The sequence below is a fragment of the Salvelinus sp. IW2-2015 genome, linkage group LG33 (assembly GCF_002910315.2).
Source record: "Salvelinus sp. IW2-2015 linkage group LG33, ASM291031v2, whole genome shotgun sequence".
NCBI classification, from domain to species: Eukaryota; Metazoa; Chordata; class Actinopteri; order Salmoniformes; family Salmonidae; genus Salvelinus; species Salvelinus sp. IW2-2015.
The window spans coordinates 2,647,934-2,660,151 of NC_036872.1; the positions used below are offsets into that span (position 1 = coordinate 2,647,934).

Consider the following 12,218-nt stretch of genomic DNA (forward strand, 5'->3'; position numbering starts at 1 on the left):
TTTTAGTTTGGATAATTGAATTTGTTATCTGATTTGTACTGTCAGTTGTCATAGAACTTTTGAAGTGATGTAACGTGTAACCCATGAATAGTCTATTGTCTGACAAATGCTTCAGTATCCTGATCGTGTACATGCAGTACATTTACAGGTTTGACACACTTCATGATGATCATCAGGTATTAGATTTCATCTCCAGGCTCAAGATGAACTTTCATACTCCACATCTATACTCCATATTTCTACCTCCCGCCGCTTTTGCAGACCCAAGCAGAAATGTTCAGACCTGATCTCCCAGGACCAGATTACTCAGACTGTGTAGAACAAGTTTGTGAAATTCCCCCAGGAGACTGCATGCATTCACAGTGTCCTCTAGTCTGACCCAACAGCGACTCAGCAATTCCACATCCTGCGTTACGCAGCTCGCACACAAGCTCTCCTCTCTTTATGTCCAACTGTTGACAGACCATAGACTGCTGCCAGCCGCTCCAAACGCAATCACAGGCAGACAAATTGAATCAAGACAGCCCAATGTAAAATAGCTGTTGAATTATTTATTAACAATGTTACACAAACCTTAGCAGCAGGTTTGAGGGTGCTGGCTCGTGTCCTAAAAACTTTACAAAATGTTTACATCCAAGGAGAGATAAAATCAGCTTCAAAAACACCATCAAAGACTTTCACAAATTAATTTAGTAAAACATTTATATATTCATATATAAAAACAGACATAAAAACATCACCGGGTTTCATGATATGAAACAGCTAACGAAAAAACTACAACTTTTCTATTTAAAAAAATCGGGATGTTTTAGTGCAAAGGCAGTAGAAATATAAAAATACTGTTGTGTTTTTCTCTGTGGTATAAAAACGTGGGAGGTTAAAGGTGTGTGTCGGCGATAGGAACGCGTCTGAGTTCAACGATCTGGGATGGGGCCGTACTCCCACCATCATGGCTCCCGTGGATCGACTCGTTGTCGCTCAGGTTAAGGCCAGATCCTAACAGGGAGAGAAAGACAGCACACATGTCAATCATCACTTTTTGATCATGTTAACTCTGGTCCAGTGCTTAGTGCACTAGTCTCCCAGTCCCTGCTGCTGAAAAACATCGCCACAGCATGAGCGTAGTGGAAGAATGCGCACTACGCTGTGGACCGGAGCTATGATAATGCATGACATCATTCAGTGTTAACTTACTGATTCCTTAACAGAAAATCTCGAATTTTGTTTGTGGTTAAAGACATTTCTACATCAACAACTGCTGTAGTGTTCTGAGTGAAAGGTGAGTGAGAATGATAATCAACAACCAAAACAGCACGTAACTTATCACATTTGAACATTATCGATACACTTCAACCACAGTCAACAGTCCAAATTGACAGGTAGAAATTGAGTCCAAATTGACAGGTAGAAGGGAGTGTTTCATGACCAGTGGTCCCAAAGGTAAAGGCATGAACAATAGGGTGTATCAAATGGCACCCTATTCCCTAGTGCACTACTTTTGACCAGGACCCACTAAGAAGTACACTATTAAAGATGCAGTCCAGGATGTTAAGCACAACAAATTTGTAACATATTGTTTGAATTGGATTCGTAACATATCATATAAATTCCGGGGGTATCATCGGATGGGGCCTCAGTGTCTCCTGACCCCTCCTGTCTCAGCCTGCAGTATTTATGCTGCAGTAGTTTATGTGTCGGGGGGCTAGGGTCAGTCTGTTATATCTGGAGTARTTKTKCTGTCTTATCRGMTGTCCTGTGTGAATTTAAGTATGCTKTCTCTAATTCTCTCTTTCTRTCTCTCTCTCGGAGGACCTGAGCCCTAGGACCATGCCTCAGGACTACCTGGCATGATGACTCCTTGCTGTCCCCAGTCCACCTGGCCGTGCTGCTGCTCCAGTTTCAACTGTTCTGCCTTCAACTTTGTTGAAGCACCTTTGGCAGCAATTACAGCATTGAGTCTTCTTTGGTATGATGCTTTCAGGTCTCTCCAGAGATGTTCGATCGGGTTCAAGTCCGGGCTCTGGCTGGGCCACTCATCTTCCTATAGGAAGATGAACCTTCGCCCCAATCTGAGGTCCTGAGTGCTCTGGAGCAGGTTTTCATCAAGGAACTCTCTGTACATTGCTCCGTTCATCTTTCCCTCGATCCTGACTAGTCTCCCAGTCCCTGCCGCTGAAAAACATCGCCACAGCATGATGCTGCAACCACCATCCTTCACCATAGAGATGGTGGCAGGTTTCCTCCAAACGTGACGCTTGGCATTCAGGCCAAAGAGTTCAATCTTTGCTTCATCAGATCAGACCTTTAGGTGCCTTTTGGCAAACTCCAATCGGGCTGTCATGTGCTTTTTACTGAGGAGTGGCTTCCGTCTGGCCACTCTACCATAAAAGCCTGATTGGTGGAGGGCTGCAGAGATGGCTGTCCTTCTAGAAGGTTCTCCCATCTCCACAGAGGAACTCTAGAGCTCTGTCAGAGTGACCATTGGGTTCTTGCTCACCTCCCTGACCAAGGCCCTTCTCCCCGGATTGCTCAGTTTGGCCGGGTGGCCAGTTCTAGGAAGAGTCTTGGTGGTTCCAAACTTCTTCTATTTAAAAATGATGGAGGCCCCTGTGTTCTTGGGGACCTTCAATGCTGCAGAAATATTTTGGTTCTCTTCCCCAGATCTGTGCCTCGACACAATCCTGTCTCAGAGCTCTACGGACAACTCCTTCATAGCTTGGTTTTTGCTCTGACATGCACTGTCAACTGTGGGACCTTATATAGACAGGTGTGCCTTTCCAAATCATGTCCAATCAATTGAATTTACCACAGGTGGACTCCAATCAAGTTGTAGAAACATCTCAAGGATGATCAATGGAAACAGCTCAATTTTGAGTCTCATAGCAAAAGGTCTGAATACTCTTGTAAATAAGCTATTTCTGTTTTTGATTTTTAATACATTTGCAAAAATGTCTAAAAACCTGTTTCGGCTTTGTCATTATGGGGTATTGTGTATAGATTGCTGAGATGTATTTATTTTTGTAAGGTAACAAAATGTGGAAAAGTCAAGGGGTCTGAATACTTCCCGAAGGGACTGTACAGTAAAAGCAGGGCATTAAGGACAACCAGTGGGATGGTAAGTTAACGATTCACCCTCTAACGGACTGTGAAGAGCCTAATGAGTGTGCTGCTATTGACTTGACTGACTGACTGGTCTATTACGCAAAACCTCATTCTAGACTTCCCTTCTATCTCCCTGACCTCTGCCTGCGTCTGAGAGAGGTCTAGGGTAGATATGAAGGAGGTTGAGTGTGGCAACATATGGCCGGCCACGTAGAGAGGTAGAGGTCAGCAATACACGCCAAGAGGGAGGCAGGAAGGGGGACGGTTACAACACAGGCCAGGAGAAACGTTCTACCACAGCTTTTCTTTCTCCAAGTCCTTGTTTTGGATGTATTTAGGATTAAACATCTTGTTCAACCTTCAAGAAAAGAAGTAGCAGGAGCGCTTCACGTATTCCACAACAACCCCAGGTGATAGACTTAGCAGATATGTGTGGTTATAATTGTTCCTTTGTGCTTTTCAATCTCGTTCACCTGTAGAATTCATCTTCCCCGATGTTGTTGTAACAATAAGAGAGCCGTGAATGCCGCCTCATTCGTATGCGTGTTCAACTTGAGGCTGAATGATGGGGTGTACAGTTGGGCGATAGAGGAGTCAAGGCAAGGCCAGTGAAATGCTGAATCATCTTCCATAACAACTATAGCTCACGCAGGCACGCACGTGTGCGCACACACATCGTACACAAACGCACACACTACACGTTAAAGACGGCTTAAGAAGAGTTAGTGCTCTCCTCTCCCCGAGGCTTGTATTTACGGTAACATTACCCTCTCTAGCCTATCCACTCTCATTAACACCTCTGACTAACTCCAAGTCCGCTGCCGCCAGGGACTTTTAATTGAGCTCGGCCACGGCGATAGACATGTGTTTTCCGGAGAGTGGATACTGGCGTGTATTCACTGACCTCGCCCAGGGGCCCGGTTAGCACTGAGATGCCAGATTAACCTCTGTGTTGCACGGGGCCCTTGAGGCCACTCAATCAAGGGCCCGGCGGGGCCACCACGAGGTGGGGTCAAAGCCCAGATGGAGTTCTTTCCATGATATGGACACCTTGGTTATCAGGCCTGACTGGGAAATAAGGTAAGACGCATGACACGTCTCTCCCCCATGGGGTGTGTTTCTATAAACAGAAATCTTTACGGGTGAGAGAAGGTTCATGGAAATAACACGTGTCCTCTCTAAAGAATCCAACTACAGTGAACGTAGTAGCTATGTACAGTGAAGAGACATATCACATCTAAACGGTATGATGATGTTATGCTGTGACAATAATAATAATAATAATAATAGCAAATATGACATGACGCTCTTACAGCACTGCTATCTTGGTCCACTTTAAGGTTACAAAAGAACATGGCATCACTATGCGATGTGCGCTACTTTTGACCAGGGCCCATGGGGCTCTTGTCAAAAATAGTGCACCATATTGGGAATAGGGTGCCATTTGGGGCGCGGCCTATATTTCCTAGAGAAACAGACAAAACAAAGTCCTGAACACCCCTTGGCATGTTTTCAGCTGGGTCCCTGCCACTTGTTATTCAGGCAGCGTAGATCGATTCCTCTGTGATTTGAGAATGGGAGTGTGGAGCATTGATATATCAGCCGGCAGTAAGACCCCATATCTCATTAAACATTGATGACTGAGGAAAAATGGCTCCTACAGCCGCAAGACAGGGTTCGCTGAGGACTGACCGAGCAGGGCCAGCAGTAATGGCTGCCATGGGCCCACGAACGAACGCACGTGCGCGTACACGCACATACACACCAACTCCAGGCCTCCTTACACACCCATGCGTATGCACATGCACACATTCAAATGCGCACACACCAAATCACACAAAGGTTATAAAACCATATGTGAATCCCTGTAAGCGGTGCGTAACTGGCTGCAGGGAAGTCAGGCGCAGGAGAGCAGAAATGGGTAACAACTGGAGCACTATAATATTGCAAAAAACAAGCTGCACCCAGAACAACAAAATACGGGTAAAATAACCTGTCGCAAAACCAGTCAGAAGTGCATATACACTTTACAACAAACAATTCCACACACAGAGGTTTATATACACAACAAGTAATGAGGGAATATAAACCAGGTGTGTGGGAAAATAAGACAAAACAAATGGAAAATGAAAGGTGGATTGGCGATGGCTAGAAGACCGGTGACGTCGACCGCCGAACACCGCCTAAACAAGGAAAGGAACCGACTTCGGCGGAAGTCGTGACAGTCCCCCATATTCGAGATCAGGTACATGTATGCTCAAGTACAAATTGGAACTCTAACTGGATCGAATCCCCGAGCTGACAAGGTAAAAATCTGTCGTCCTGCCCCCTGACCAAGGAAGTTAACCCACTATTCCCCGGTAGGTCGTCATTGTAAATAAGAATTTGTTCTTAACGGACTTGCCTAGTTAAAAAAAGTTAAATAAAAAAAACTATATACGTATATATATATATATTTTTAACTTTAAGAGGGAATAAGATGTGATTTGTATGTATACTGACTCATCGCAGTATCCACTTCTCCCTCGACACCATTATGGTGTTGATGAGTAGAACACAGAGTTTCTTCTGACCGTATGACCTGATTAGGAAAAATAACATGTCTGCAGGATAAGTGATAGGCTTTGTCCTAAATTGCTCCCTATTACCTACAAAAGTGCACTTCTAAAGTAGTGCACTACAGGGAATAGGGCAGCATTTGGGACGCAGGCCAACGTGATTCTTACCAGTCTTTAAGGCAAATATGAGGTCGTCAAACTCCTGGGACTCCTCGTCGGCCACTAGGTTGTCGTTGGTGAAGCCTCCTCCGTCGGTGGTGTAGGTCCCACTCTGAGGGCTCTGCTTAAACACACTGCTGGGCTGACTGCCCGGACGCAGGGACGCACGCTCCCAGTCCGCGGACACCTGCCACACACACACACACACACACACACAGACACACAGACACACAGACACACACACACACACACACAGCATGACCACGAGCACACACATAAACGCACGTACATGCACACGCATGCACGCACGCACACACACAAACACACACACACAGCATATCTTTACAGACTGTATACGGCATTAACAAAGACAGCCACTGTCCAACACGTTGAAATGACACTGATCAGAGGGCATGAATGATGTCAGGGTTACATTTCTAGAGTGTTTTTTATGAGCTAACATTGACAGTATTTGAAGTGCACAGTGGGTATCCTTATGTGTTTGCATAAACAACACAAACCAGAGACGGGCACGTAAAGGGGGGAACTAAACCTCCGTGATTAATGCAATGACAAAAACCAGTCCCATTCTGGCAGGGAGTCAGCTCAGGACAGCAGAGAATGGGCCTGTCAGCCGTGTAATCACGTCTTAGACGTGGAGGGTCACGCAGAGTTTATGTTGTCAAAGAGGTTAACGCAGGACGAAGGCTCATGTGGGGGTTAAGGGGTGAGAGGGAGGTCGCTGGCTCTGGGTCTCATACAAAATCAGTCTCAAATACGCAAATATTGCACTGAACCTGCGGCACTGGTGAATCCTTTCTCTTCAGAGAGAGAGTGAGAGACAGAGGGAGAGGAAGATAAATAACAAGGGAGAGAGAGAGTGAGAGAGAGAGAGAGAGAGAGAGAGAGAGAGAGAGAGAGAGAGAGAGAGAGGTGACAGAGGGGGGCACGAGAGAGAGAGAGAGAGAGACCCAGATAGTTCCCAGGGCTAATCACTGGATGAGTGGTGATGGGAAGAGAGAGTTCAGCACCATCACAGACAACCAGCCAGCCATGAGAACTGGCACATTGTGTACATAGCTAAGATATTTCACTTGGCTAAGCAATCTTGTGTGGTTTCCACTAAAAGAGACTGGATGTCTTTCAGCACACAGTATGTGTCCAGGTAGTAATATAACCCATCACAGGACAACTATCCCTGTCCTCTCATACATACCAAATGACGCCATCCAAGGCACAGACAGGGAATTATTGCATTGTGGAAAGAATCCTTGTGGAGTCTAATTTTCTCTTAGTCTGAGTTTTCCAGGAAACCCAGTTTCACCAGCCTCCCTCACTCTCTCCCCAGTGACAGACAGACAGGTGTAATAGCCTATCTCAGTGTTTCTTAATCCTGGTCCTAAAGGGGTGCACATTTTAGTTTTTGCCCTAGCACTACACAGCTGATTCAAAAGATCAACATATCATCAACAGCCAGCCAGCCAGCCAGACAGGTGTAATAACCTATCTGAACAGGCCTGTAATGACAGACAGACAGACAGACAGGTGTAATAGCCTATCTGAACAAGCCTGTAATGACAGYCAGACAGWCAGACAGGTGTAATAGCCTATCTGAACAGCCAGCCAGCCAGCCAGACAGGTGTAATAACCTATCTGAACAGGCCTGTAATGACAGACAGACAGACAGACAGACAGGTGTAATAGCCTATCTGAACAAGCCTGTAATGACAGGCAGACAGACAGACAGGTGTAATAGCCTATCTGAACAGACAGACAGACAGACAGACATACAGACAGACAGACAGACAGACAGGTGTAATAGCTATCTGAACAGGCCTGTAATGACAGACAGACAGACAGACAGGTGTAATAGCCTATCTGAACAGGCCTGTAATGACAGACAGACAGACAGACAGACAGACAGACAGGTGTAATAGCCTATCTGAACAGGCCTGTAATGACAGACAGACAGACAGACAGGTGTAATAGCCTATCTGAACAGGCCTGTAATGACAGACAGACAGCGTGGTGTAATAGCCTGTAATTGGTACAGTGTCTAGAGCTGTGGTACAGTGTCCAGCCACCATTTACCATATCCACTCTGAAGGGGGCTGACACCTCCCATGTACCAATCCCCTCCGCACCCCTCTCCATTTTCTCTCTAACTGTCCCCCCCCATCTCCTCTTCAGTGTAACTCCTTATAGGGTGTCCAGCAGAGCTGTGACCTAGCAGGGGATGAATGGACTGGGCCTGTGGAGCATGTAGGCTGACAGGTCATATTGAGAGGGCTTAGTTGTAGGGTAAAGTGGGCTACTAGTTGAGGAGAGGAGAACACTTCTCCGCATAGCAGCTCTCACACACGCGCGTTAGTGTGAGCGTAATTGCGGGACAGCTGACTCAAGCCACTGTGAACAAACAGAAAGTGCGGAGGGACACACTGTGTTTCCCTGAGGATCCGCTGACAAGGGTGTGAGTGAGGAGAGGACTGGTCAAACCGAGCCCTGGGAATGAGGGCATGGGAGAGAGAGAGAGAGGGGAGAGGAGAGAGAGGGGTGGGACTGAGGAAGGGGTTGAGGTAAGGGCTTTAGAGTAAGGGCACCGGGCAGGGGAGAGAGCGGTATGGGGGGTAAGGGTGACGCAGTCAGTCAGTCAGTCAGTAAGTTGGGGACTTGGGGTTTAGAACAGGACTCCTCACCATTTTCTATAGCTTATTCTCCATAGTTTCGTGCAGTGAGGGAGGGAAAGATGGCAGGGTGTGTGTGTGTGTGTGTGAGGGGGGGGGGGGTGTTACCTCCTCCATGGCGCTGATGAGGTTCTGGGTGGACTTGTTGATCTCCGCCTCTATGGTGGCGGCACTCCCTACCCCGCTGTGGTAGGTGGAGTCTGGGCTGCCGTGGCTGTTCATCTCCACCGTGTAGCTGGCCTTGGATGGCCAACACAGCTGGTTGTGCATCAGGAAGTACACCGCAAACACGTACAGGCCCTGGGGAACAGAGGGTAAAGATAAAAAAACGTGGCACCTCCATCGCAATTCAAAATGATTCGACCCTGCCAGGCACATCACGAATTGAACGTACACAGAAAACGGCTCGACAACGCAGAGCGGCACGTCCCGTATAGGGAAAGTTTGGCTTGATTGAGAATGGTACAAGTGGCAAGGCGTCGTCCCTTGGACATGACATCACTGTCAGTCAGCAGCATCCTGATCTAGTATCTCTATCACATCCTCTGTGTCATCAGACAGGCCAGTGTGAATTACTCCAGCACGTTCCTCTGTGAAATACCACAGTCCCGGCAGACATCTCACAACACCAGGCGGGCAGGAGGGGATGACGGCAACCATAGACAGAGAGATGCACTGCACTGCAAATACAGTATTACCGCACACACACACAAACTTTTTGTTCGTTTACTATTCTTGTAGGGACTTCTGGTCCCCACAAGAATAGTTAAACACACACACACACACACACACACACACACACACACACACACACACACACCCACAACAACACCCCCACACACACACACACACACACACACACACACACACACACACACACACACACACACACACACACACACACACACACACACACACCAGGAGAACAGGACATCATCAAGCGATCTAGACCAGGAAGTTCATCAAAACTGGGACTTAAATAAACCAATTGCAATCTCGCCATGTCAGCAAAGCCCATGCTCCTGTTTCACCAGTGGCCTATTGATCTTAACAGCCAGGCAGTTTAGTCCGGCTCAGGAGAGAAGAGCCACTCAACACTGATAGAGAGACAAAAGCTCCCTATGCATATACAAATGTGTGGGAATCATTACACTTTCCTTGAGACCCTGACATTGAAAGGGAAAAATAAATGCTTGGCTTTTAATGGATACGAGATGCGAGGAGACGAAAGGGAACAGGCTTAGTACACTACCTGTTTATTGGTGCACTGTAAATAGGGAACATGAGCTTCTATCTGGGGAAAAAGCACACATATGGGAATGGACACAGTACACCCACAACAATCACTCAGAGTGCCTTTATAGCCTGAGCGGAGCGTGTGTGTATGTGGTGTGTGTGTGTGAGTGTGGTGTGTGAGTGTATATGAGTGTGTGTTGTGTGTGTGTGTGTGTGTGTGTGTGTGTGTGTGTGTGTGTGTGTGTGTGTTGTGTGTGTGTGTGTGTGTGTGTGTGTGTGTGTGTGTGAGAGTGTGGTGTGTGTGTGTATATGATGTGTGTGTGTGTGTGGAGCAGCCACTATCAGTAGTCTCTGATAGAGTGAGAGCGGCCCCATCCCGACAATCTTCAGGGCGATTAGCACACGCCGTTTAAGGACCAGCCTGAGCCAGCGCGGCCCAAGGAACACGCTTTATTACCCACAGGCTGTTATGTAAGTGTTCCCTGCTCTGGGCACTTGACGTGTGTGTGTGTGTGTGTGTGTGTGTGTGTGTGTGTGTGTGTGTGTGTGTGTGAGACAAAGAGAGCGAGAGTGTTACTACAGGAGGTTAGGTCACGGCCCCTACACCACCATGGGAACCAGGGAGGGAGGAGAGAGGAGGGAGAACACAAGAGGTACAGAGAGGCACAGCGCTAACCAGCTAGCTAGCTAGGGAGAGAATGCTTTCAGTAGAAAACGAACAAGAGAGACAGAAATCAATTGAAAGGAGAGAAAACAGAGAAACAGAGAAAAAGCAAAGGAGAAACAGAGAGGTACTGAGATGGGCAACAGAAAGAGATCAAAAGATAACACATGGACATCATAGCGCTTAGACCACCGGGCCTATCCCTCCTATGTCTCCTAGCAACGTGTGCTGGGTTGAATCGACGAATGAGGCTGCTACTTCTGCATTATCAACTCATCTCCAGCGACAGGGCTCGTGACAGGATCTGCGCTGCAATGAAGAGAAGTCTATTTATAGTCCGCTGTGTGGCCCGATCAGGAAGTGCGGGGGTAAATGTAATTTTGTGGCGGCTGCCTGGCGTCTTTCATTGTTCAAAGAAAGGGGGGCTGTTTGTTTGTGAGCTAATAATGTCCAAGCCCATTTACTGGCAGAGGGGCGGACACAAATCAAATCAAATTAAAGTTTACAGCAGCACACAAACCGTGCTGTGATTGGATTATTCTTCTATAGCTCGGAATAAATTCAGCCGGATCTAATGCAGATGCTGCCCTAGACAACCCCTCGACAAGCGATATGTCAGGAGAGAGAGAGAGAGAGAGGCAAAAAAGCAAAAAAGCCTTGGATACGCCAGCTCTGGGTACCATCTATATTGATAGACTCCAACAGTAATGCCCCTGTCTGTCTGTCCGTGTGGAGCGTTGAGAAGAAACCAACTAAATCTGTGGTTGTCCTGAATAACGTGCTGGGGCACAGAGGTTGCTCTCACTCTAAAAACACAGAAACCAATACTTGGCAACTAGTAGTATATGTCTACGTTCCAAATGGCACCCTATGGGTCCTGGTCAAAATTAGTGCACTATATAGTGCCATTTTGGAAACAGCCTGTGTTTTATAGACACAGACGAAGTTAAGTACTTGTTATGTAATTTGTAAGTCACTGAAATTGACATCAAGGGAAATGTCTCTGTTGGTCCTTGCCGGCGTCCCAAATGGCACCCTTTCCCCAATATAGGGCACTACTACTTCCCTATATAGCGCACTACATCTTATGGGCTCTGATCAAGTAGAGCACTATATAGGGAATAGGTTGTCATTTGGTACACGGCCCGTATAGGGAGAGCGAACAGCTTGGAGACGTGACACATCCTTTCCTCCCCGAGTCATAATACACACACAGCGACTGCTCGGTACTGTAAGACGGTGGCCCATCCAAGTTGACAGCTGGAGCTAGGTGCTGGATATAGCCGATGATATTACACTAGACGCGATAGGATGCGTCGGAGGATGTCTGCCCATGGAAGGCAAGAGATCCGAGAACGTACATGGCTGAAAAGCAACCAGGAATACATCTAGGATCACACTGTAAACACTGGCTATCTCGACCCTTAGGATCCAGACTTACAATTCTGCAGTGCCAAAAAATAATCATGCTGGATCCACCCAGTTACCAGTTCCACTTCCATAAATTGAATACGGGGCAAAGTCTTCTCTGTAATAGGCTGTGTGCCAAGCACCTTACTCCCTATGTAGTGCAATACTTGGTCCTGCAGAAATACAGTACTTTGGGACACAGCCATTTTACTGTACATCCCCTGATTGCTGCCTTCATGTACAGCTGTCCTTTGAGGTTGCCTTGAAGCTCCAGAGCAGCGCTAACTAACCACTGAGCAGGATGTATAAAATATAGCCAAGCACACTGGAGCCAGCTGGTTGACGGCTGCTTACTGGAGGACATGTACCGGGGCTGCTGTGGTTCAGAGCTGTTAGCCTAAATCA

General features: G+C 47.1%; 1 protein-coding gene across 1 annotated transcript in view; it reads right to left on the reverse strand.

The window, feature by feature from the left end:
* Positions 1 to 510: 510 nt before the first annotated feature.
* The window catches only part of adgrv1 (adhesion G protein-coupled receptor V1), a 190,143-nt gene continuing 178,435 nt past the window's right edge, over positions 511 to 12,218 (reverse strand). Inside the window, 3 exon segments of the mRNA XM_070436984.1 lie at positions 511 to 996; positions 5,829 to 6,006; positions 8,612 to 8,803. Coding sequence (XP_070293085.1) covers positions 878 to 996; positions 5,829 to 6,006; positions 8,612 to 8,803 — 489 coding nt within the window. The 3' untranslated portion in view covers positions 511 to 877.